We start from the raw sequence: 27,918 nt of genomic DNA, 5'->3' as shown, positions 1-27,918 counted from the left end.
TTAAATTCTGGCAAGTTGAAGTTTCTGACTGGTCTTCAAGGGTAGCCCATGTAGGATACATTGCAGTAGTTGAATCATGAGATCAGAAAGGTGCCCTTCCTCTTTGGAAGGGCAACCGTGTACCAGATGGAAATGTGCAATTATCTAATTGATAATGTAATTTATTTATTGAATATTTAATTATACTTGGTGTATAATTCAATATCAAATTCAAACTTCTAAACTTTATTGTTTTTTGCTGAGAAAGTTGATATTCAAAAGTTATTGGGCAATCTATGTTATAAGTTTCTATTTGCATTTTGTGGAACAAACATGTAATGGGCATGGTTTGGTTTGCTGTGTTTGTACAGAACACAAGCAAATACATGCAGTTTAAACCTCATTCTTTACTGAAATGTTAATTTCACATGACTGAGAATATGATTGTATGGTTTTTTGCCTCAAAAATTTAAATAATTTACATAGTAAACAGTAACCATTTTAATTTTTAGGAATGAAAAAGCCATAACTGATCCTTTTTTGTACAAGTATAAAGTGAAGCCTTTAAAGAAACAACTATATGAGTCTGTTACAGTGAAAGCATCACAGATTTGGTAAGCTATGCTGGTTATTACCCTATAGTTGCTGTCCAGCTGCCAGAAATGAGAGTGGAGGACAAGGCACATCCTCTTTTTTTTTCCCAAGCAAATTTTATTAATTTTACAAAACAATATACAAACAAACAAAACATAAAATATAATAACATAAGAAATCTTTTTCTAAAAAAACCAATACAACATCTTATTTAAGGACAGAATTATTCCACATCCTCTTTAAAGATGCCATTTTCTCTATATAGTTCTTTTGAAAGAAACCTTTTGAAAGAAACCTTGCAGAAAAAGGAAACAAGCTTTTTCTACCCTCTTTTGTTGATTTGTTCCTGTACTGAATCAAAATACGGATCATAAACTATTGGTAACAAAATGTTTCGAATATTAAGTTTCTTAAAAAAATTTGAAAGGCAAACTGCTAGCATATCTTATATTTCCATTTTTTTTCTGGGCGCCAAATCAACCCAAATCAAATGAATGGTGATTCTACCCCAATGATTTTTAGTATAAAAAGTATGCTCAGAAAAAGTGACAATAAACTACGTATGTTTGTGCATCAGGGAAAGGGAGATAAAGAGAGAATGGTCATAAAGAGATTAAAGAAAATGCATGTTTCAGGAAATTGCTTTTTAATTGGCCATCCTACCCTTCCTTGTGATTCTGTGATAGGACCTTAAAATTTAGAATATATACACTGACTCAAAAGGCATAGAATTCATGGACAGTATTACTATTCTGTGATTGAAATTTTAATGAAAGTTCTGTATGTTTTTGTTAAGAAACATCACAAGGGTGTTCATTTTATTTTTTTATGATTTTTTTATAAATTAAAATGGTCAGAAGTTATTTAAACTGTAATTTTTGTATATTAGTTTCATTGTTAATGGTAAGACTTAACTATTCTTTTTTTTCCACAGTCGAAGAAGGCATATTTTTTCTTATGACAGATTAAAGCTTTTTTTAAAACAACACTGTGAATCACATGATGGCATTATTAAAATTAAGGTAATCAAAGCAATTAAACTTTAAGATAGTGAATGAAAATATATGCTTCATATATTACAATGAATTTATCTCAAATTGTCAGTGTTTTGAATATGCTTGCCTATATTAAATTGGTCAATTTTACTAAAAGAATGACCTTATATTTCCTTAAAATTATATTTGTTAGGAAGTATTTAGCTCTTAATAGGCTTTATTTACAACATTACAATGAAGATTGTCCTTTATCAACTATCGTAGTAAACTCTGTGCAGTTTTACTTTTTTCCATGAATCTTAGTATATTGTAAACATTTTTTATTTTTATGTTAGTTTGATATTTTAAGATTATCAAATATACATAAAGATTTCAACATTTCCTTGGAGAGTTATGCCTAGACATATTTATTGTCTGAGATAAATCATTATTTCTCTGTGTCTTTGCTACAACAGATTGTTAGCAATAATAAATGTTAATGCATGATAAAAAATACTTTGATAGATGAAGAATGATAATCACCTTTCATATATGTTGTTTTAATGTTATACATATTGGATTTCATAATTTATAGAGTTAAGACAGTGGCAAATTTTTTGTAATAAGATATTTGGGCATGATATCACATGAAAGCCACTTTAAAAAGTTGTTGGTCAACGCTATAAAAAATAAAAGAGGGAAGAATTTTTATTTTTGTTACAAATATAGCTAGTCCTTGACTTACAACCACAATAGGGATTGGAATTTTAGTCCATTATTGCAGTTGTATGTCAAGCCACCCATGTTATCAGGCTCAATTCATTTGTTCATTTTTTTCAGTGGCAAATCCCACTATAGTAAGTCCAAATCATGCACTTGTTAAGTGAATCACATAGGCATTAAGCTAATCCATTCCCCCAAATAGGCATTTTTTGCTGGAAACCTAAGGCAAATCTAGTGATATGCCAACTAGATGTCACTACCAGTCATAAATGCAAACCTGTTGCCAAGAACCCAAAATGTGGTCATGTCACCATGGGGCACATGCAGCACAACATTTTATGATGGCTAGAAGTGCTTTATGGGCCATTAAGCACCCACTGTAACTTAAAATGGTTGTTAAATACCAGTCAAAAGTCCAGGACTATCTGTAATTGATATTTCTATTTGACCTCTGAAGAAAGGTTAGTTTAACCTTATTTGTCTACACAAGTGAAGACTATTTGGAATAGCCAAACTATGTTTGTTCTCCTTTCTTGATACTTCAGAATAGCTGTGATTCTCTCTTATTTGGTTTGCTCCAATTGTAGGCACCTCATTCCAACGGTGTGAACTAGAAAAAAAAAAAGTTTATTTCTAGTCCTTCTTAAACACTCACTGATTTATCACTTGTACATAACATACCTGTTGACTCTTGTTTCCTCACATTTCTTTCCCAAGGCAATATCAATTGCAAAATACAAGATAGCAGAACAGACTTTTTTCTATCTCTTTCCTGATAATCCACCCACTTTTATGTTCAGTTCTTCAAGTAAACAAAAAAGATCTTCAAAGTTGACATCTGATGATCATGTAAGTCAGACAATAACCTTCTGCAACTATTCATCTATCAGCAAGCAGGCTATAATGCATTCAGCATTTGATGGGCTTATAAAGGGATGCTAGAAATGTAATTTATTTATATGGCCATTCTCAAATCTACATTAAAATCTCTTCAAAAGCAATGAGATAAATACATAACACAATATCTATTAACTTTCCTACAAATTTCATTCTTTTCCAGCCATTTCCAACCTGGTCCCCTTAAAATATATTTGATTCTCCTATCAATTCCAGTCACTATACATGATGGTCATGAGAGTTTATATAGAGGCTTTATTGAAGCACGGCTGGAGTGCATTAGGTTAGGGAATGTCCAGTACCACCAACTTTATCTGCATTTCACATACTTAAAACGCAATTGGTACAAGATGTTCTATTGCTGGCACACTACTCCAGTCTTGATTGCCAGAACGAGTAATTTCTTTTCCATGATATGCTGGAAATGTAATAGACAGGTTGGATCCTTCTTCCATTTGTGGTGGCAACATTGCAAAGTTCAAAAATACTGGAAAATAAAATTTGAAAGTTCTATCCCATTTTATTTTGAGATATTTTTATTAAATTTCATTAAACTTTTTATTCAAAATAAACTGGAATGGCATATGTTAACAGCTGCATGGATTTTATATGCTCATCATTGGAAAATATCTTTAATCCCTATGTGGTAGAATGGCTAACCAAATTGTGGGACTAAGCTTCAGTGTCTAAAAAAAGCTTTTTTTTAAATATGAAAAGTAAATCTGATGCAGAATTCAGTTTTCTTTAGAAATCATTTAGACTACATTTGTATATAGAACTGTGCCAAATCCAAAATTTAATTTTAAAGTTTATATTTTAATTTGACATATAATCTACATATAATGTACAGTGTTTTCTAAATATATTGATAATCTGTACACTTTTTTCCTTTCTCCTATTGACTCCAGTTGTATTAACTAAGTATTTTTAAGGTTTAATAGAGACATGTGTGATTAGAAATTGGATAGGAAATGTCTTATAGTATTTTAAGCTTTTAAGAATATATTAGAATATATCATCCATATTATATTTTAGATTTGTTGTTTATCCAACTGTATTTTACTGTTCATATTGAGGTTCTTTAATAAAGTGTGCCATCTATTTTTATATGATTTTAAATTTGTATTAATATTTTTTCATTTGATCTTTGAAACTGAGAAGAAGGAGGGGCTATGTTTGTAGGCAGTTCAGGTGTTGCACCTAGGTTTCCCAGATATAGGCAGAACAAATGGAGAACCAATTAGTATTAATATTTTCATATAGAGCCAAGTGGTCTAGTGGTTAAGGCACTAGGCTAGAAAGTGGGAGACCATGAGTTCTGGTCTCACCTTAGCCATGAAAAGACTGCTGTGTGACCTTGGGCCAGTCACTCTCTCAGCGCAACTCACCTCACAGGGTTGTTGTGAAGATAATAGAAGGAGGAAGGTTATTTGTAAAAATAATAAAGTTGGAAAATAAACAGAAAGGGGGATGGGGTTAAATCTAATCTTGTTGTCATTTCTCAAAAAATCCCTTTGACTTTGCAAAACATTTCATTTTGGTTACAAATAGAACAAATCTTCCCTTGTAAAGTTCTTGAAATACTCAGATTTTGAATATTTTTCTACTTTACGAAGTTTACTTTTGTTCCTAGGAGGATAAAGATGCTGAAGAACACTTCAGTCCTAGAAATCTAAGCAATACAGCAAAAGAAAGGGTAAAACTCCAAAAAGAAAAAGAGCATATGAGAAACAGCGGTAAGTTCAATCAGTGATTGTAATTGGGGGTGGGCCTGAAATTTGTTCATGTGACAACAGTGCTACAACAGCTGGAACTTCGAAGAGCAGTTTGTTCAGCATTGTTGTAACCTCACTGACCAAATGATCATTAAGCAAGGAGTACCTGTAAAGCAAAACCAAATTCCTGCAGCCTTCCAACTTGATAACAAATGGAATTCTCTAATTTCATCTTCTCCCACTAGAGATTGTTTTAAAGAAGGAATATGAGCCATGTTTACGCAGGAGTTAAATGCAGTATTACAGGCTAATTCTGCTGACTGCCTATTGCCAGCAGTTCAGCAGTTCGAATTTCACTAGCTCAAGGTTGACTCAGCCTTCCATCTTTTGGAGGTTGGTAAATTGGGGACAATAGGCTGACTCTGTAAACTGCTTAGAGAGAGTTTATATACTGTAAAGCATAAGTATATAAGTCTAGGTGCTATTACTATCTTTGAAAGTACGGTATCTTGGATGGTGATCTCTATTGCACAAAATTTCATTATACTCCTTCCATCTTTGTTTGATCATCTTTGAATTAGTTACTCTCTGTTCTTTAACTTTCAACCAATTCTTTAGCATTCAGCAGTGCAAGATTGAAACCCCCTTCTGAATTCATATACAGTATTTGTAAAATACTTTTCTTAGGTTTTTTGTGTCTGTTTCTATCTTTAGTATCTTTACAGGTACTGCAATATCACTTTTTGTTTCTTGTAAGAACTGCCTGAAATGCTTTAACTTCCTTATTGAGATCTCGCCTTTTCTGTAGATTTGGCATTTTAAAATTTCCATGATATATTCTGATATCCAATTTTCTTTCTTCTCTTTCTTAATCTTTGGCAATATCTTTTTACATTCATCCTTAACAAGTTATTTAAGTTTGTTTCATAGTTCCTCTGGATCCCAATGAATAAGATTCAGGACTTCAACACAATTGTTGTTTTCTTCTTCAAAATAGTATATGGTTAAGGTCATATCATGGAATGTGCTTGGTTGTGTCCTGAACCTGTGAGAACTTTTCCTTTTAACATTTATTTTGAATTGTATTAATTTAATGCTCAATTTGTTGATTTAAAAAATTATAAAATACTTTTTGTTCAATACCTAATCTCGATGTATCTATAAAATATAGCTCTAATTCTAATTCACCAGTATATATTTTGAAATAGAAAAATTAAAAAGGGAGAAAGAAAATGCTATGAAATTCAAGAGAAAAGAGAAACAAGACAAAGAAAAAAGAAAAGAAGAATTAAAGAAGCTTGTGGAAGAAGAAAGACTAAAGAAAAAAGAAGAGAAGGAGCGACTGAAAATAGAAAAGGAAAAGGCATGACATTTTTATTAACCCTAGATTTGAAGTGGTAGTGACAATCACATTTGTAGAATCACATTCTCCAATTAGAGATTTGTAGCTTTATTGGTATTTTCTAATTGGAATTGTTAAGACTTGACACCTTAGAGAAAGAACAGGCGTTATGGATTTTTTTGAGATAAATGACATTGTGAGGTAAAAGGTTTTTGCAAACTACCTCATACTTATCGTGTTTTCCCAAAAATAATACCTACCCCAAAAATAAGCCCTTGTCTGATTTTTAAGTGTGTGCCTAATATAAGCCATATCCCAAAAATAAGCCCTAGTGAAGTGGGAGTGGCCAGCAGAGGAAGCGGCAAGAGCACATGGTCTGATAGTGTCCGGCAACAGCTTCAGCCCACCAACTTTCAGCTTTTCCATGGCCTGTGCAGCGGGTCTGGATCACCTGCTTTGCCCCTCCCTCTGTGCCTCTGTCTGCTGCTTGGACAGGGAATCAGTGCACCTGCACTGCGCAGGCTGCGCAGCCCCAGAGTGCACTGACCAAGGGACCAGTGGGCTGCAGCTGTTGCCAGATACCAGATACCGCTTCTTATGTGTGTGCCAGGGTTTGGGATGCCCAGCCAGGCTCATCACCCTGAAATTGTGTTTCCCTGAAAATAAGCCCTAGTGCTTAATTTGGAGCCCCCCAAAATATAAGATCGGGTCTTATTTTGGGGGAAACATGGTAAGTAGCAAATGTTTTGGGCAGCTTCTTCCCTGAAAGATGATAACATGTCCTAAACTAACTGCTGATGTCATTTAATTTTGCTATTTTTTAGTTACATTTGTAGTTTTAATTTTCAAAATATAATATTGACAGGTGGACTAGGTAACAAATAATTTATATTTCAATCAGAAACTTAAGATCTTCTGTGTGACAGTTAAAACTTGTAGAAGAGCATTTTCATTTGTAGCTTTTAATTAATTCCTACAATAAAAATCTGGAAAAAATGTGCCTTTAAATACTGAAGTTCTAGGAAACTTCGTCAAAACAAAAGAACACTCTATTAAAAAACAGGATTTATGTTACAATATGCGGTAAATTTAATAGTATCCTAAATATTTGAGATATAAAGACTCTTCTTCTAATCTTTCATATTAATGTTGCATTTAATAATTAAAATGAAATTAGTAAGAAAGTGAAGTGAGGAAACCATTTCCTGATCAAATTTCTATGTAATTAAAGGAAAGAGAAAAACTACGTGAGGAAAAAAAGAAATATCTGGAACATCTAAAACAGTGGAGTAAGCGCAGAGAAGACATGGAATGTGATGATCTTAAGGTAATGTAAAATGGGAAATTGATAACTGTTCTGTAACCTGTATCAGCCTATGCTAATTATATGTTTAATTTCAAAACTTGGACCTAGCATGTTAAACATAGAATGCTAAAAATTGCATGCCTATGGTACATGTTTTGAAAATACATGCATTTCTTCATTCTAGTCATGAGAAGGGCAGAATTTTTTTTGGGGGGGGGGGACGGGTCAAGTTTGCATTCCTTCTTTATTCCATGGTGAACAGAATTAAAGCAAGGAGGTATAGCTAAGAGCAAAGGCAACTCCTTTTTCTGCTACTCCTTTTTCCATTTTCCTAAGGACCAGAGTAAATAATTGTTATCTATGGTCTGAACGCATTCTTTGCAAGACATAAGGGGAAAGTTGATATTATACTAAGTTTTAATAAGAGTATTTATAATGTTGGCGAGGTAACTTGTTTCAGGTAGTCCTTACAAAAGGACAGTAATTGGGACTGGAATTTCCATTGCTAAGCAACACAGTCATGAAGCATGATATCATATGACCACATCACTTTGTAACGGAATTTTCAGCATTTCCAGTTGTGATGGTTAAGTGAAGACATCATGTGATAGCCACTTGTGATTGCCTGCCAGCTTAGCTATTGGTTAATTGTCAGAATCTTTCAAAGATTATCACAAATGACAATCAGATGACCGTGGAAATGCTGCAATGAAAGTAATTAACAAGAACAGTCATAACTAAAGCTCATTCAGCATTGTTGTCAGTTCGAATAGTTGTTGAACAAGTGGTCATTAATAAACAAGGACCACATGTAGTTCCATACATCCGGTATGTTACCTTGCAAGCAGCAGAAGTGCTTTTTGACCAGGAAAAACAATGATTAGTGCCTATAGCTTACCAGCAGAAAGTATCTGTGTGGAGGGAAGACTATCTCTGATGCAGAAAAGTGTTAGACAGGACTCTTGGGGATAAGGAACCGTATTATATAGATGTGACAGTGAAACAGTAGATGATAGAGTTTATTTGCCTGCTGTTATTATAACGTTTTGTTTGTCTCTGCTCCTTTATGGTTTCCCCAGTACATTCTGCCCACTTGCTGCTTCCCCATTTCTGCATTAAACTGTAGAGTTTCCTACTTGCTTCCTTAATATCTCTACCACTTTCCTGCTTCATCTGGGCCCTTTCTCTGTTCCCTCTTTTTTTTTTTATAATCCACCTGCGCTTTATATTCACCTTCCTCAACTAGTACTTCAAGATCCATCTGCTCTGATGTCTCCTATATGTTAGTGCCCTCTACTGGTTGAAGAAAAGAATAACATACAGTCCCGTTTCTTGATTGTAATTTTTTGAGCCAAGTTACAATATTGCTTTTATAATCCACTTCAATAAAATAAAAAATAAAATAAGTAAGAAATAAAAGTTCTTTTACTTCTGCTCTGTAGACATTGACATGCTTTGCAAAACTTAGCCTATCGCTAGAGCCCTTGGAGGTTATTTATTCTTGTAGTAGAGGGTATAGATGCAGTTCAATGTGTTTGAATTCTCATCTGTATTACAGTGCAGAGCCATATTATAAAATATCAATTATCTAAAGTTCCTGAAACCAATATTTGTTTGTAATTTATCAGTGTGTGTCCAACACAGGAAGAGAGAAAAGATTGAATTTTAAATTTAATTTAATTATGGCATTTGGTTTCTATGTTTGTAATATGTAAACGCTGCTCATTTACGCATTTTCTATGTTTTATTTCACAGCTGGGCATTCATTTTGTTAGGGTCACCATTTTTTCCTCCCATGGAAGTGAATAGAAAGTTCAAATATCAGTAGTACCATTACTATGGATTAAAGGATGCTAGGTCACTGTAAATTGGGAATGAGCATCCTGCACCCTCATTAAGAATGAAATTCATGAGGCTGCACAATATCTCATTTGTTATCTTCAAGATCCCCAAGTATAGATAGGATTCTGAAATTTTATGTAGCTTTCTGCTAAGCGGAGTGTAAGATACATTGAATTTTTTTAGACTTAAGACATTCATTTTTACCTATTAACTTCTCCGTATCAGACTGCCTTTCCATTTTGCCTCTTAACCTTCCTTCTATGTAAAGCAGGTTGAAATTTTCAATTTCAAAGTATCAGCTAATTTTGTAATTTCTCTGGGCCTTTATGGTTTCAAGGTGGAATATGCTTCCCAGTCCAAAAATGTTTGCCTATCATAATATAAGTGATATCTTTTCCTGTGTCATCTTTCTCTGTGATTTTTCTGTTTCAATCTCAGTGTTAAAAAAAAAAACCTAGGAGAAATGCTTCTTTTTATTTAAAAAATACTAATATTAAGTGAGCAAGAAATGCCAACCCAATGCAAAGGGGAAAAGAAGTTTTTAAAAATCTTCCTAGCCTTGAAAATTCACAGGAACAATAAAGAGTTGTAACCTAGGGGGGTGGGGGTGGGGTTGACAGTTCTGGAAACTAATGTTCTGTAATACATAACATACAGGGGGGAAATAAAAAGTAATCAAAATGAAATAAAATATAAATCAAGATAATCATCCATGATACATGGCTAAAGCTAGTCATAACAGGCGCTCTCCCAGCCAAAATAGGCTTATTTACCATCCTGGCCTCCTGCACAGAAGAAAAGCTAAATCTTCATTGTTCTTCAATAGAGTTTGATTTACTTGAACTTTGTATAGAGAAGTTTGTTACAATGGGCAGGCATGTCAGTAGAGAAGGTAGGCCCCATTAGATGACAAAGCCCTGAAGTCAGGATCTGTGTGTAGCCTAGGGCAGGGGTCACCAACCTTTTGGGCCCCAGGGACCACCAAACTCATAATTTTAAATCCCGCGGACCAGAGACCCTGGGAAAATCCCCCAAAAAGTCTGCAGGAAAATTCCCCACCCCATTTTCCTACCGATCAATCATTCTTTATTTGGGATTGCAGGATACCATCTCCAGCTCTCTTCTCAGGGAGAGTGGGGTGGGAGGGAGGGAGGGAGACAGACAGGCACTTTTGGCTTCATGCAAGGAAGCAGCAGAAGTCTTTCGCTTCCCCAAACTCTGCCAGAAATGAGTCTTTGTGAAACTTGTCGCACTGGCGCAGCCTCTTGGAGCAGAATGCCTTTCAGGATCCCAAAGACTAATTTCTGGCGGAGTTTGGGGGAGAAAAAGAAAGATTTTTGCTGCTTTCCTTGTGTGCAGCCAAAAGCAGAGAAGAAAGAAGCAGCCTGGTGGCCAGGAGAGGCACGTGGGGTGAGTGGAGCAAGTTTCCCCCTCCCCTCACTACCTTGTGTTGTTTGCAATGCAAGCGAAGCAAGACTTGTGTTCCCGCGGGCCATATGGGCGGCGCAGCCTTGTGTTCCTGCGTAGCCTGGATTAGTTAGTTTACTTTATTGTCATTGCACCTCATACAATGAAATCAAACACCATCTTCAGTGCATATCATGACCATGAAGATAAACACAAACACACATCCTTCACAATCCACAATAGTTGCTTGGGGGGGCTTCAAGGGTGACATTTCTCTGTGGACCACCAAAATTTTCTCACGGACCACCAGTGGTCCCTGGCCCACTGGTTGGCGATCACTGGTCTAGAGGATAGGTGGGAAAAGTAGACATAGGCAGTCCTACAAATTAACATGGCCCTGTGCCATGTAGGATTTTATAAGTCAGCGGTCGCCAACCGGTGGGCCTTGAGAAAATGTTGGTGGGCCGCAGAGAAATCTCACCCCCAGAGCACCCCCCCAAAGCAATTAATCCAGGCTGTGCAGAAACACAAGGCTGTGCCGCCCACATGGCCCGCAGGAACGCTCCCCGCCCACTCACTCCTTACCCGGCAACCTTGCCTGCTAAAATTGCTATTTTTCCTTTTTCAACCATCATCTGTTCTGCTGTGCTGGGAGATTTAGATTAGCTAGGAAGCAGGAAATGGTTGGATTTCTTGCTTTCTAGCTAGTCTTTAGATCTTCGGCTCTGCTTCCCTTAGGATTGAAGGTTTGCTTGCAAGCAAATTTGAGAGATTGAGCTAGTCAGTGGCAGATAGATAGATCACTGAATGATTCTGTGAGCAACTCAATCTGCCTGCTTTGCCTGATTTTGGGTAAAAATTGCTTTTTTAAAAAAAATCAATATTTACATACATGGTGTGTTGTGAGTTAATTTTATGAGTTTGCTTGCAAGCAAATTTTATGTGACAGACTGAGCTAGCCAATGGCAGATAGATAAATCTCTGAATGAATCTGTGATTCTATGAGCAACTCAATCTGCCTGCCTGCTTTGCCTGATTTTGGGTAAAAGTTGCTCTTTTTTATAAAAAATTCAATATTTATATAAATATTTATATTTGCATACAAGCCATGCCCAGCCAGTCACATGACCACCAAGCCACACCCACAAATTAGGCCACGCCCACATAACAGGTTAGTGGTCCCTGGGATCTAAAATTATGAGTTTGGTGGTCCCTGAGGTCCAAAAGGTTGGCAACCCCTGTTATAAGTGATGCTTTGAATTGCATTCAAGGTCTACTGAGAGCTAGTGCAGTTTGCGAAGTTGTAGCAATACATGGATATACCAAAGTAGGGGGGGGGTGTTTATTATGGTGACCAAGACCAGCAAAGCATGTCCATTGCTTCTCATAGTTCTGCATTTGGGGCCCATTGCAGCTTCAGGATATTGGTAGTTTTCAAAGGCAGCCTTATGTAGAATGCATTGAAGAAATCCAACCATGAGGTGGCCAAGGAGCGATTGACTATGATTAGAGCCTTCAACCCAGAAACAATTCAATTAGCTCAAGAGATAAGAGTTGTACAAATGCCATCTCATGGCTGCCATCTGATATTCATCTACACATAATAAATATTCAAGTTTCTTATGGGAAACAATTCTGACAAGATTAAAAGCAAAGAGCCTGAAACTAGATAAACCTTATAACAAAACAAGGGAGAAGTGAAAACTGTTACTCATGACAAAAGAGAATAATTTAACTCCATTACACGAGGTAGATAAGAGAAAAAGATTCAAAAATTAAAACTTTGATGTCACTATAAATACTGTAGAACTCAAATTTAATATATAGCAGTCATGGGGGTTCTTTTCATTAACTTTTGTAGTATAAACATTACTTCTAGTTCTTACTCCCGCCTTAACCATGAAAGCCATTTGGGTAACTTTAGGCCAGTCACTTGTCCTTGACCCATCTACTACAGGGTTGTGCAGAAAAAAAAGCTGACATTTAATTTGTTTTTCAGGAACTTCCAGTTCCAACTCCAGTGAAAACCAGACTACCTCCAGAAATCTTTGGTGATGCTGTAATGGTTTTGGAGTTCCTCCATGCATTTGGGGAACTATTTGATCTTCAAGATGAATTTCCTGATGGGGTGACTTTAGGCAAGTTTTTCTTTTCTTGGATTTTGTTTTGAATTAAGGTATATACTATGTTTCTGATATCTAGACATTTATAAACAATTTATAAAGTCTCAAAGTTTTACTTATATTTAAAGCAAATTCTCATATGTGAGTTGGCTATCTGTTTGAAAAATATGTTTCTTCAGTGTACATCAGATTATATGTAGAAATATTCCTTTGAATAGAACATATAATGCTATTTGATAGGTTGATGAAGATTCTTGTCATCCAGGAAGAGTTGTCTGGAAATTGAGTCAACTGGTCTTTTTGGCTTGAAACATTTTGCTGCTTATCCAAATCACTTCTTCAGTCTGAGCAAGTTGGTTAGGGGGAACCCCATATGTGTCCTCCAGTGCAGTTCCATTTTTTACCTAATCTGAATAGGAGATGGGCAGGCAGAGTCATTAAGAATGATTATTCAGTTTGGTTTCAGAGGAGTGAAGGAATCAATTTATGCCAAAGTGGAAAATCCTTCCCTTAATAGAAGTGGAGGCCTGAAACACAACCTGTCCCTGGTTTTTAATGCTCTTCTTGCATTGGTCCCCATGATTCTTAATGGCTCTCTTTCCTTGCTAAAAAGAAATATGAACATGTCACTAAATTGTAAACACTTTTTTGTCCATTTAGTAGATTAATTTGAAGTGAATAGGGAGGACAGCTCTGATCCCGTTTGGACATCTAGTTATTTTCCCACCTGGTGTTTTATTCAATCCATCCTTTATTATATGGATGTTACTTAACAGTCCAGTGAGATCTTCTCTTTCATTTACCTAAGTGCCCCTTTTCAATTCAATACGGGAATGCACCTGAACATGTTAACCAGTTGGATTCTGCATGTCTAAAATTACACATTAGAGAATAAAATAAAATTTCTCAAGCTAAGATTCAGATCTAACTGCATCTTTTAAGCTTTTGTACTTGGATGTTGCAGAGAAACTAAATCTTTGTTTTATTATTTACAGAAGTTTTAGAAGAAGCTCTTGTAGGAAATGACAGTGAAGGCCCACTTTGTGAATTATTGTTTTTTTTCCTGACTGCCATTTTTCAAGCTATGGCTGAAGAAGAAGAAGAAGTTGCCAAAGATCAAATAGCAGATGCTGAGACCAAAGGTCAGATCAACTATATTTTTGAAGAACAACTTTCATACTAATCTGCATTCATAGCAATATTTTCTTTCAGTTAACTTTGTTATACAACTGGAGAGAAAAGACAATGTTTTAGAGACAAGCTGCAGTGATGATCCAGATGTATTTCTACTTTTGTGTTTCTTAAAAAGGCAGAGATTCCATTTATTGTATTCAAGCTTGAAATTCAAGCTGGTATGTTTTTCCAAAGATTCAAAATTGTGTTTGCTTATTTTAATTTTAAAACAATGTTAGCAGTAGAGGCTTCTTTTATTGAATTTCTGCAGATGTGGTTTTCTTCATCTTGGTGAGGTAAATAACCTGTAGTAAAGTAGTTGCATGAGTTTCCAGTGTTACTACAAATTGCTAAAATTGATCATGTGACCATAAGGGCATTGCGAACAGCCATAAATTCAAGGTCCAGTCATGACTATCATTCACTCAGTGCTGTTACAACTTTTGCTGAAGGATTCGGTTGTTAAGGAAGAAAGGACTGCCTGCTTGTATGCCACCTTTAACACAAACCAAAACTGCCTTGGAAGACAATGCCCAGTAACTGAAGGGAAGAAATATGCACACAACAGTCTTTTAAAAGTAGCTAGTGGTTATTGGTCAGATAACAGGTCCTGATTATATAATTTTCAATGAGACAGGCATTATAGAAAATTTACATGGTAATATTTGTATTGAGAGAACACTGCTTTAAAAGTAGAACTGAAGACAATTTAAGATAGCTGTGATAGACTAGGAATAAAACTAAAGCTACCTCCAGAAGACATGTCCTCTGAAAAATAGGGCATTTTTCTGGACAGCTATCTGGAGATACATGTATATGGAATCCAGCATTGATTCTGTCATTCTTTATTCTGGGAAATTTTCTGTATTCTGTTTTAATAGTGCAGAGGCAGGCAAAGAGGAGTGATACATAGCTTTGCCATATTATGTGGCTGAATGATTTCTTTTAGAAAGCACCAGAGTATGTGAGGAAGCCCCTACTGTAGTATTGCTCAAAGTTCACTAGGCTTTTTAAAGAATAAAATTGTGAGGATAAATACTTCATATTAATAGTGTTTTCCAAAAGAAAATGTAGCCTCCCAAGTCCTGCATATTTTTTCCACAAGAATAACTATCTCTAAACAGATTAGTATTACCTATGGATACAAAATTCCCAAACATGATTTCAGACAAATTAATGGTAGAATTTTTCTGTTTTTCTGGATTAAAATATTGTATTAATTATTATTTCATTATGGATATTAATTGTCAAGTCAGAAATGAATAATTTTATAAGATTGTGGTGTACAAAAACAGATAGAATTGGATAACATCCGCATTAATAATACCATCTCCAAAATAGTACCTTTTAGAGAAATATATAATAGGATAAATTCCTTCAGTGGAATACTTTGCAAATAATGAAACATTGCTAATCCCAGCTCAACCAGCTTTTCCTAAAGAGTGATAGAATTAACAGAGACTCATTCCACATATTTTCTTCCTAGCAAAGGCAACCAAAACTGTAGCATCCATAAAACTGAATTTTAGATGGCACTTCATCTAAAGATCAAGAATCAAGAATGGTATGCTAGGCACTGGCCAAAAATTACTCAGCATGAAATAATTCAAGCAGAGCTTTTTACACAAATCACAAGATAGAACCGCAAGATAGAACAAGTCTGTCTTATATGTACAGGTAATCCTCGACTTACAACGGTTTGTTTAATGACCATTCAAAGTTACATCATCACTGAAAAATGTGACTTATGACCATTTTTCACAGTTACAACCTCTTAATTGTGATCAAAATTCAGGTGCTTGGCAACAGGTTCTTACTTATGACCGTTGCTGTATCCCAGGGTCACGTGATCCTCTTTTGTGACTTTCTGACAAGCAAAGCCAATGGGGAAGCCAGATTCACTTAACAACCAGGTTATTAACTTATCAACTTCAGTAACTCACTCAACCGTGGCAAGAAATGTTGTAAAATGGGGCAACTTAACAAACGTCTCACTTAACAACAGAAATGTTGGGGTCAGTTATGGTGTAAGTCAAGGACTACCTGTATTTTAATTCTCTGATTCTCTCTCAGTTCTTTTATAAGGTGAAAATGAAGAGATCAAAGTAGATACATCTTATTTTCTGGGTATCTTGTCTGTATGTACAGCATTACAAATTGAAAATAGTTCACTCTGAAAATCAGACATATTTACAAACATTTGATCTACTCAAATTATGGCATTCAAGTTAGAATAGATACTAGTAATTTAATCTGTAAAAAGATTATATAAAGTAGTTATAATGGTTTGCACTGTATTTCATTTGATTAGGCTGTTTACACATGAATAAAAATTAAACTCAAGTATTTATATACAGCTATTGTGTAAGGAAGATTACATTCAATTTTATTTGGCAAGGGTAACTCAGTTCTATTTTGTGGAGATTTAAGTTCTCTTTGTAGGCTATCATTCAGTGTTAACAGTTGAAAAGATAAACAAGTATTTCACCAACAGGAAATGTATTAAGTTTTGCTTCCTGCAGAAGCAAAGCCAAATACATTTAGTTTTAATATCTGCAGAAGAAAGAGGAGAGTAGTTCACTTGCAATTGCTTATAAAGAGATTGTACTTGCATGTTAATTCAAAACACCTGATGCTGCTTTAGAGGGAGTTTAATTGGATATGTTTTGCCAACTATATGGAATAAAGAACCTCTTCAGTATGGTAGATCAGCATTGACTGCTGTCTATTTACCTCTATTTATTTGGCAGTAGGTAACAATTATAAGTAATGGAGTGATAGTTTGTGTTAAAAATCTTTGCATGAGTGTGTTTGTAATCTTGCAGTCCAATTGTGTGCAAGAAACTTTTCATGAATGTTGCATGTTTTCTCCAGCTATTTGCCAATACTACATTCTTTGTTGCATTGCAGCTTACCTGAATATTGAATGTAAATGTTTCTGCATTGCTTAACTTGGCTTGCTAGCTTACTTGCGCTCCATACAGAAATGTTAATTTACACTAGAATAAAGTCTTTATTTCCTTAAAGATTTAACAGAGGCTTTGGATGAAGATGCAGACCCCACAAAATCTGCACTATCTGCAGTTGCAACTTTGGCAGCTGCTTGGCCCCAGTTACATCAGGGTATGTGTGGGTTTCTTTTTTTTTTCTTTTTTTGGCTACTTTGTTGTTGTATTTTTCAAAAGTATAATTTACATAATTTGCTGAAGCATTTTTAGAAGTCAAATAGACTAACTTGATTTTATTGTTAACCATAGGTTGTAATTTGAAAAACCTGGATCTTGATAGCTGCACTCTTTCTGAGATTCTCAGGCTTCATATTCTAGCATCAGGTGCAGATGTAACATCAGCAAATGCTAAATATCGCTACCAGAAGCGAGGAGGATTTGATACTACAGATGATGCTTGCATGGAGCTAAGATTGAGTAATCCTGGATTGTTGAAAAAACTCTCATGTACTTCAGTGTATGATTTATCATCAGGTAATAGAGCCAAACCAGTTTATTATGCTCTGTCAAGCTTAACTAAAGAAATTTGCAGGAGTATTTTGAGGGACAGTCATATTCATTAACTTTTTAGTTGTGAGGATACCATGCTGAAATTTACAATCAGTATTAATATACTGATTTATAAGAATAATGAAAATGGCTTTGTAAGAATAATGAAAATGGTTTGGCTATTTTAAAACTATAGTTCAGGATTATGGTTTTAACTTTATGGAAGTTGTTCCAGTACTTTAAATCTTTAATGTCTGATCAAAGGAATTATTTTATATATAAATAGCTGGATATTCCTAATAGGATTTTGAGCTATGTTTATTTTGTTTAAAAGTTTGAGATCTTTTCCAGAAGTACCTTTGAAGGTCCCTTCAGTTTCAGTTTTCTATCTAGTGTATTGCATTCGTTTTTTGGCTTTTATTTACACACACAACACGCACAATGGATGGATTGATTAAATTTAAACAGTATACTGGAATTGTTAATAATGTGTCTGGGTGGGACTGATCCATGAAATCTAATAATTAGATGTACAATACATTTATTTTATCCTAACAGTGTCTATATGTTTTGGTGATAATCATTTCTGTTTTAAAATGTCAAACCTAATTTTTTATGAGGCCAACTGACAATGAAATATCTTTTTACATATATATCAGCTGAAAAAATGAGGATTCTTCATGCTCTTTGTGGAAAACTTCTAACTCTTGTTTCTACTCGAGACTTCATTGAAGACTCTGTTGATATATTGCGACAAACAAAACAAGAATTCAGAGAATTAAAAGCAGAACAGCATCGCAGAGAAAGAGAAGCTGCAGCAGCAAAGTGAGTTCAAACCTGACCAAGAGAAAGCAAAATTGTAACTCTAGAAAGCTATTTTTCTGCAAAATGTTGATAGGGCACCCTATGGTAATTATAGTACTTTTTATAATAGTTTGCCATTTGGTTTAATTTAACTAAGATTAGCTTAGTTTACTTTTCTTTATTTCAGACAGTTTGTAATGTCAGTATTTCTGATATAAAATTTAGTTATGTGCTGATATTTCTATAGATTTTAGCGTGTTCAAATGCATTTAAGAATACAGAGTATTTTGGAATTTCTGATGTTCCACAGTAGGAAAATTGTGCTCAGAGGAAATATTCAAAAATAAGGTATGTTGAGAGTAATAAATTAATTATGCCATGTAACTTCAGAATCCGCAGAAAAAAAGAAGAAAGATTGAAAGGGCAGGAACAAAAGATGAAAGAGAAACATGAGAAACTGAAAGAAATAGAGAAAACTCCTGCAGTTGAACTGTCTATTAGGTATGATCAATTGTTATTTAAGGTTCATATGTCACAATGCTACTGCTTAACTGAATGCTTTCATATGCTTTTCTTAATCTATACCAGTGGTTCCCAGATTTTTCAACCAGACCCTTTTATATTTTTTATAAAACCCCATACCTGCTTGTTTCTTATTTAAACTTTCTCTTTTAACAAAGGATGCAATAATTAAAGCTCTAAATTTTAAAGCATTTTTATATTAAAAAATAGACATCATTTTTATTTTTTCTTATACAGGTAATCTTAACTTAGTCATTCGTTTAGTGACCGTTCAAATGTACAATAGTACTAAAAGAAGTGTCTTAGGACTGTTTTTTCAGCCAACCGTTGCAACATCCCCACAATCAATGTGATCAATTTTTGGGATGCTTGGCAACTGGTTCATATTTATGACAGCTGCATTGTCCTGGCATCATGTGATCATCTTTTGCAATCTTCTGACAAACAAGGTTAATGGGGAAGCTAGATTCACTTTGCCATGTTACTAATTTAACAACTGCAGTGATGCACTTTATACCTGTGACAAGAAAGATCATAAAAATGGAGAAAAAGTAACTTAGCTGTCTCACTTAGCAACAGAAATTTTGGGCTTAATTATGGTTGTAAGTTGAGGACTACCTGTAACAAAATTTATAAAAACATAATTCAACCCAAAATAGCAAAAATCAATTAAATTTAATGTAAATTTCATGAGTCCTAGGTTTAAAATATTTAGTGCACATCATACATTATTTAACATCTAATTTATTTCTTTGTTTTATTTTTTTGTTAAGAGTTTTTTTTCACAGAGGTCTATGGAAGAAAAGAATACTGCTTTTCCAACCTTTGGATAAACCAGAAAATCTAAAATTCCTCTAAGCTTGATTTTTTGATATTAGCTTTCTTATTCAAATCATGTTCAAATATGTCTGGTGCTGAATCAAACAACAATGCTGCATAGATTGTATACTAATTTATGAATAGAAATGCCTGAAGATTTATTTGAAATTAACAGATAAATTTACCTTTGTTGCAGTAGTACTATCACACTTCCTTTTAGCAAACTTCAAAGAAGTTGCTTCTGCACTATATACCTTCTTAGCTATAAGTAATAACAGTTCCTAAGAAGCTTCTGATATTTTCGCTGATAAACAGCTGCAGCAGAATTGGATGCTATGTATTTCAGTTTTTGAACTTTATATTCACAGATTCCTTGGTCTTGCTTTCAAATACTCTTGTTTTTTGTATTGTGTCATTCAATAACAAAAAGATATGAACGCATAAGACTGTTGTTAAGATCTGAATGACATTTTACAGACATTTGAATAAGCAATTGACAGTGAAGTCGTGATAGTGTATTGATTGTATTTTCTTAACTATGGCCATCTTAGTCTTATTAAAACATATACATGTTAAATTTATAAATAAATGTAATAATTAAAAAAATAAAAATAAATTTAACAGATGCAAGTTGTTTTACAGAAACTGGTATTGATGCTTACTGCTGTTACCGTCTTATATATTCTTACTCCATTGCAAATCAAAACAACAGTCCTGATCATTCCCAAATTGCCATAAGTGTGCCTGAAATACTAACAATATTCTACCGCTTTCTATAACAAACTATAATTTTCTTTTTAAAAACATTACATTCTCATGCTTCCCCCAACTAGAAATTTCTTCGTATTTGTATACCCCAGGGTATCCGGAGTCCTGGTTTGGCGATCCTTGACCTTTCCAGGATTAGTATAAACTTAGCTTTCCAATTATTTTCAAGTCCTTTTCAAATTACTTTAATCATACTGTTTATATTCGAAGGATGATACACCATAACAGTTATTTTAAGTATATCTTCAAACTATAGGTGCAACATTCTTTAGTCATTGCAAAACGTTCTTTCCTTAGAAATCTATTCCCAGAGAATAGCAGCACATTTCTCCCCTTTTGATATCGACATAGGTGAGACAATCAAATGTTGTTGTATTATATCTACCTTTCTTTGAACCTGGGTTTTTTCCTGTCCATTTTTATGTCTATAGTATCAGTGATGAAGATCGAGAAGAGCTTGATACAAGTACAGAAAGCAAGGGGATTGAAACAAAGGAGCAAGAAGTAGATACCATGACAGATGAAGAAGATAACTCCTCGCCTAATAAAAAAAGTATTTGTTAAATTTTGATTTATATTGACTCAAACTTAATTTTTAAGGTTGCTGTTGGAATGAAAGAGTATGATTGGAACTTCTGCATTGCTTCCTTTTTCACCAAGTCAGCTTGGATTATTTATGAGTCCGTTATTATGTTGATCAACTTTGATACTTAAGACTACTCACCATTTTATTTCATTACTAAGTTACTTTTTGGTGGTATGCTTTTGTCTAAAACTAAAAAAACTTTTCATATGTAAAATATGCATGCTCTTGAATAATTTTATATAATAGACTATTCTTGTTTTTATACTTCTACTGTGTCATCACTTTTCTTTCCTCTGATTATTATCTGACTTATTTCATTATCTGAAATTGTGTGACTCATATAATTGCATTGATTTCTAAGGCAGGACAGTATACAATATTAGAAAAAAAGTAAAGTTGTATACTTTACTGTAATTGATAATTCCATTAGAAAGAGGGTGTTATTCTTTGTGTGTTAGCGTACTGCAGTTCCTACCTCTATTCCAGTGGTGTTTTGAGGGAAAAAAGATGGGAAGGAATTTTATGTTGTTCCATGGAAGACAAAACAAAATGCAATTACTACTAGTTTTTAAGTTATGACCATTTGTTTAACAACAGTTCAAAATTATGACAGCCTTGGAAAAAATAATTTATTCTCACATGATTATGTACCACTCCCTTGTCACATGGTTGTAATTTAGCATCTGGTAACCCTCTTGCATTAAATGATAACTACTTGTAGCATCATGTGATCACATGATTTCAATTCATGACCTTTTTTACTGATTTCTAGCAAAAACACTCACTGTGGAAGCTGGATTCCACATGTTTAAGAACCAAGATGTTTCAATTAATGACTGTAAAAATTATTGTAAAATTGAGTCTAATTCAATTTGGAAAGACCACAATGGAAAGTCTGGTCCCAGTTGTAGTAAGTTGAGAACTACCTGTAAAAGGGCTACATTTTACTTGTACACTGCCCAGAGTTCCTCTGTGAAGGAGATGGTCAGTTTCTAAATTTAATAAATAAATACAGCTGCTAATCAGTCTTAGTTTAGAGCCACATTGCAAAAAACCTCTTCATATAAAATACCTTTACAAGTTGTCTCCAAAACAAATGTCTGTTCTTCTCAACAGAATGTTGGACGTAAATTATATAAAGATGCTCAGGGCTCTGTATATTTTTTGTTGTTAGTCGCGAAGTCGTGTCCAACCCATCGCGACCCCATGAACAATGTTCCTCTAGGTCTTCCTGTCTTCTACCATCTCCTGGAGTCCATTTAAGCTCATACCAACTGCTTCAGTGACTTCATCCAACCACCTCATTCTCTGCCATCCCCTTCTTTTGCCCTCAATTGTTCCCAGCATTAGGCTCTTCTCCAGTGAGTCCTTTCTTCTCATTAGGTGGCCAAAGAATTTGAGTTTCATCTTCAAGATCTGGCCTTCTAAAGACCAGTCAGAGTTGATCTCTAGGACTGACCGGTTGATGGCCTTGCAGTCCATGGGACTTGCAGGAGTCTTCTCCAGCACCATAGTTCAAAAGCCTCAATTCTTTGGCACTCAGCCTTGTTAGACTTTGCAGCAGAAATCCAGAAAGCACACACAGATGACTCATTCAGCAGGATTCATTAACTTCTTTATATACATAATAACACTTGAAGTAAAGTTTACAATACCAACAGTAGATTCTTCCAACGTGGTAAAGGTTACAAGCAAAACACAAGCAGCCGCTTCAGAGCTCAGAGCAGAGTAGTTTCAGTTTCAGAGTTGAGAGCACAGAGCAGAGACATGGCCAGATTCCTTCCAGTCTCAGCACCCAATTCAGCTCCCATTGGTTGACTTTGTTACCCATGTCTCTGCCAGTTCATGAATATTCTGACAAGCCTTCCTTATGGTCCAACTTTCACAGCCACACATTGCAACTGGGAAAACCATAGCCTTGACTATACGCACTTTTGTTGGTGGGTGATGTCTCTGCTTTTTAGTATGCTGTCTAGGTTTACCATAGCTTTCCTCTCCAACAGCAAGCATCTTTTAATTTCTTGGCTGTAGTCCCCATCTGTGGTGATCTTGGAGCCCAGGAAAATAAAATCTGTCACTACCTCCATTTCTTCACCATCTATTTGCCAGGAATTGAGAGGGCTGAATGCCATGATCTTAGTTTTCTTAATGTTGACAAGTTTCAAGCCAACTGTTGCACTCTCGTCCTTCACCCGCATCAAGAGGCTTTTTAGCTCCTCTTCACTTGCTGCTGTTAGAGTGGTATCATCTGCATATCTGAGGTTGTTCTCCTGGCAATCTTAATTCCAATTTGTGATTCATCTCACCCTGCCTTTCTCATGATGTGCTCTGCATATAAGTTAAATAGGCAAGGCAATAGTATACAGCCTTGTCGAATTCCTTTCTCAATTTTGAACCAGTGGTTTCATGTCCAGTTCTCACTGTTGCTTCTTGATCTGCATATAGGTTTCTGAAGAGACAAATAAGATGGTCTGGTATTCCCGTCTCTTTAAGAACTTGCCACAATTTGTTGTGATCCACACAATCAAAGGCTTTAGCATAGTCAATGAAACAGAAGCAGATGTTTTTCTGGAACTCCCTAGCTTTCTCCATGATCCAGCATAAGTTGGCACTTTGATCTCTAGTTCTTCTGCCTCTTCAAAATCCTGCCTATACTTCTGGTAGTTCTCGGTCCACATACTGCTGGAGCCTAGCTTGTAGGATTTTGAGCATGACTTGCTAGCATGTGAAGTGAGAGCAATGGTGTGGTAGTTCGAACATTCTTTTGCTATATACATTTGCCTATCAATAGAATAAGAATCTGAAAACAAACTGGATGGAATGAGATTTTATTTAGTGGGAGAGCTACTTGGTTGAAAATGGGCTGGCTCTAGCTAGGAGCTGCAGAGAAAAAGAAGTTTCCCTAGTGTGGCTTTATGAGAGAAGCCAATGGGCAATGACCTAGTATGTTATTCATTTCTCCAGTCTAAGCTCCGACATTTTTCTTTGTCATGTAACCCAGAACTGAGTTGTAATTAAGGGGTTGGAGAGAATGTCAGTAGTCATTCTCTATCCTTTCTCTGCCACTTTCAGCTGTACACTAAAAGGAATATTATAAATATAGAATTTAAGTTGGATATTTTGCATGAAATGTTTGCGGGGTGGAGGTTATAATGTGTAAAAAAATACAAATGATTTTAATTAAGCTGCTTGTCCTGTGGCCATATCTGTAATTTTTCTTGTCAACTGCTTCTAGGGCAAGGAGGACAGAATGGCTTTAAAGATTTTACAAGACCAGTGGGAACTACTGATGATAAATGTGAACTGCTCACTGCAGAAGAAGAGGCAGCTTTAAAGCAGGAGCAACAAAATAAAGAAAAGGAACTCATAGAAAAGATTCAGAAAGCTACAGTTTGTACCAATATTTCTTCTTTGGGCCGTGATCGCTTATATCGACGCTATTGGCTCTTTTCATCAGTTCCAGGACTATTTGTGGAAGAAGACTATTCTGGTCTTACAGAAGACATGCTGTTGCCTCGGCCATCTTCATTTCATAATGTACAGGCTCATATTTCAGAAAAATCTCAGATAGTCATTAAAACTGGAGAGTCTTTGACAGCAGAATCTACCTCCAAAGCTTGCCAAGATTTGGAAACTAGTACTATTGTAAATGTAGCACAACCAATACAAAAGCCGAATAAGTGGTGCTTTTACAGTTCTCAGGAACAGTTTGACCAACTCCTAGAAGCTCTCAATTCCCGAGGATATAGGGAAAGTGCCTTGAAAGATGTTCTTTTACAGGAAAAATCCAGAATATGTGAACAATTTAGTAGTTTTCCTATTGAAAAATTCTATATTTCAGGTAAACATTCTATATGCTTATGATTGAAGGCTTTATGGTTATTTAGTTTATATCATGTAGAATTTGTTCTTATCCTAACAGTTGAGACAATTTGAGTTTAAATGAATCACAGTTTGTTTATACAGTACTATCAATATAGTCCATGAATTTTGCAATATGCTCTTTAACCAAACATCTAAAAAATATTACTAGGCCTATATAAAACATTCCATACTTTGCAAAGATTTTGCTACATACTAGATTTTGTTTATATTTCATTAGGCTCAAAAACTCTAGATGACTAACATCCAACTGAAATCTTATAACATAACCACCTGAACAGAAATGTAACCAATAATATAAAAATAAGAAATATCAAAAACAATCTTAAGTTGTGACTCTTAACTTTTGAATGCTCTCTCAAAGAATCGATTCTTTGTTGCTGGGCAGAAAGTGTGGGCTATTTACCCATTTCAGTGAACAGTATATTCCAATGGGACAGAGCAGCATTGTTATTGCAAAATATTACAGTATTATTAATACAAAATAATTAAATGATATTTATCACAATAATAAAAGATTAATGGTCAAGTAGGAAGGTATTTTGTATAATCTCTTCATGTTACAGAAAAAACACAGAATGAAGCCAAGCTACAGTTTGGACGTGGAAAAATGCAGAATGGCTGTGATGTGGTTCAAAAATCTGCAGAAAAGCAACTTGAATTAAGGCTTAGAGACTTCCTCTTAGACATTGAAGATAGAATTTTCCAAGGAACATTGGGCTCCATTAAGGTATTTGACTCCTTAATTTTTATGGAGAATGGTATATTATGAAATTGCTGAACTCTTTCAAAGCACTACTTTTATTTGCTTGAAAATGCAAATGCAATTTAAAATACTAGTTAGGTTTTTCTGTATGACAGATACCTAAATCAATATAATTGAACTTACAGGTAATGGACAGATACAGTTGGAGAGCAGCCTTAGAAAATGGGCAGTATGAATTTCTAAATGAAGAAAATAAAGAAAACGGTGTAATAAAACCTGTCAATGAAAATGTGGAAGAGATGGAAATAGATAATCAAGTAAGAATTCTTGCAAAAGACAGGTAACAGTTCTTGTCTAGATATTTTATTTTTTTAATTAATATTTGAATGGATAGATTGCATTTCATCTCCACCCACCCATTTCATTGAAGTATATAATCCTGCAATCTTAGAAAATGTTGATAATCAGTCAGTATTCTCTGGATTTTAAAAAAAATAGTTTGTGCATATAATAGAGAAAGCCTAAACACATAGGGAAAAGTATTTTGTTGTTAATTTGCACAATATTGATTTGTCAATTGTTGCACAATATCAAACTTCGTATATACATTTTATGAAATTGCAATTCTTAATAAACAACACCAAAAATAATTAAAAGAGATGTGCAAAGGCACCACTAGATAGAAGAGGACAGAAAATTTAATAAGCCAGGAGTGTATAAATGATTTAATATATGGTCTGAGGGAAAGGGTAGCCTTCCCTCCACCATTTTTTTAAAGAACAAATTCTGATTTTTATAATAAAAGTGAACCAGCATCTAAATTTAAAAGTAAGAGTGTTAAACTCCCATCACCATTCAAGCTTGGCTATTTATAGAAGAAAATGGCTTGCCTACAACTATTTTTCCTTTCTTTTGTTTGCTTAAAAATAAAAGAGCTATAGCTTAATGGTATACCACAAATAGTTTTTGCAGAAGTTCTTAAGCTAAATCACTGGAAATTGCAAATAAGATTCTTGTCTTAAAACAGTGGAGAGCAAAATCATCAATCATTAAGATATTGGCCAGTGTTCTGACTTAATATAAGACAGCTTTTGTAGGTGATGACAAGACACTATGTCCATTCAGTAATCACATTTCTGAACACAGTAAATACAGTGGAGGAGGTGGATCTTTTTTTAGAAGCATATTTTTGTATATAATAACAAACATTTAACATAGCCCTAGTAATGATTGTGTGAAGCATGCGAAGATGGCCTTGATGCGTTTTGAGCTTCATTGCTTTTTTGCAGACGTTTTGTTACCCAGCTAGGTAACATATTCAGTGCTAAAAGGGAATTGGTTTTGCTCTCTGTTTATATACAGTAATTTACTCTCTTAGAGTTGTTGGGCGCGATGTTGTTTTCTCCTTGGTAGTTGTTTGACTAGGTGGGTTTTTATTGCTTGTTTGTCTGAGTCGGTACTACTTGATTTGAGTCTTGTTTGCAGCTTGATTGTCTGGTGTTAATCCTGGTGTTATACCCTGCTTACCTGGGTGTTGATTGCTGACAAGGAGGTATCCTAGCGTTTTTTTCCCAAGTTTTTTTTTAATTTCAATCTACACATACACAACAATACATTAACAGTGTGGCATCAATATATTATATATTTTAGTATAGGCAAACTTAATAATACCAATCATATCTCTTAATACACATATTCACATTAAATCAAAATCCTTCCTTATTTTTAGCATTTCATTACTCTCTCCTAGTGTCAACCACCATATCGGTTAGACATACCTAGTAAATTTCATTATTCAATTTCCTCCTCAATTTTTTTTTTAAATTAAAAATTTCTCATTTGGCAAGCAGTATAGTTCCAGGTTTCACATCTCAGTACAAACATGACCATATTTACCTATTCATTTTGTTTGTTCATTTTCATATCACATTAACCTTATTAGTATTAAATATTAAACTTATCCAATTTCAATTCATATTATAACTTGTTTCAGTTTTCTTAGAATATTCTCATCTTATTTTATAATGTTATTTGAAATTCTCTTCCCATTTCTATGTTCATTTCCCTTATTATCTTTTTCTGTCATATTTGCAATTTTATCAATCCTTATTTTATTAATTCAAAATTGTCCCCACCTTTAATCTACCTTAATACCATCTCCCTATTTACTATATCACACACACACACACACACATCAGATTCCATATTACATTTTCTCAATCACCTTATAATTCATCTATACATTACAAAAATATTGAT

The 27,918-nt window shown here is 34.6% G+C and overlaps 1 protein-coding gene across 2 annotated transcripts in view; it reads left to right on the top strand.

The window, feature by feature from the left end:
* Positions 1 to 27,918, top strand: part of BAZ1A (bromodomain adjacent to zinc finger domain 1A) — a 51,531-nt gene that overhangs the window by 10,069 nt on the left and 13,544 nt on the right. For both annotated transcript variants that reach the window (XM_087921896.1, XM_026711036.2), the window contains exons 4-19: positions 492 to 593; positions 1,508 to 1,595; positions 2,988 to 3,119; positions 4,801 to 4,903; positions 6,091 to 6,245; positions 7,456 to 7,551; positions 12,779 to 12,917; positions 13,898 to 14,044; positions 17,103 to 17,198; positions 17,333 to 17,557; positions 18,232 to 18,397; positions 18,767 to 18,877; positions 20,917 to 21,038; positions 24,307 to 24,912; positions 25,520 to 25,683; positions 25,845 to 25,999. In XM_087921896.1, the coding sequence (XP_087778022.1) occupies positions 492 to 593; positions 1,508 to 1,595; positions 2,988 to 3,119; positions 4,801 to 4,903; positions 6,091 to 6,245; positions 7,456 to 7,551; positions 12,779 to 12,917; positions 13,898 to 14,044; positions 17,103 to 17,198; positions 17,333 to 17,557; positions 18,232 to 18,397; positions 18,767 to 18,877; positions 20,917 to 21,038; positions 24,307 to 24,912; positions 25,520 to 25,683; positions 25,845 to 25,999 (2,607 nt within the window). The remainder of the gene's footprint in view (positions 1 to 491; positions 594 to 1,507; positions 1,596 to 2,987; positions 3,120 to 4,800; positions 4,904 to 6,090; positions 6,246 to 7,455; positions 7,552 to 12,778; positions 12,918 to 13,897; positions 14,045 to 17,102; positions 17,199 to 17,332; positions 17,558 to 18,231; positions 18,398 to 18,766; positions 18,878 to 20,916; positions 21,039 to 24,306; positions 24,913 to 25,519; positions 25,684 to 25,844; positions 26,000 to 27,918) is intronic.

The sequence above is a fragment of the Pseudonaja textilis genome, chromosome 1 (assembly GCF_049901715.1).
Source record: "Pseudonaja textilis isolate UNSWEBS1 chromosome 1, rPseTex1.2, whole genome shotgun sequence".
NCBI classification, from domain to species: domain Eukaryota; kingdom Metazoa; phylum Chordata; class Lepidosauria; order Squamata; family Elapidae; genus Pseudonaja; species Pseudonaja textilis.
This window is presented reverse-complemented; position numbering and strand designations above follow the sequence as displayed.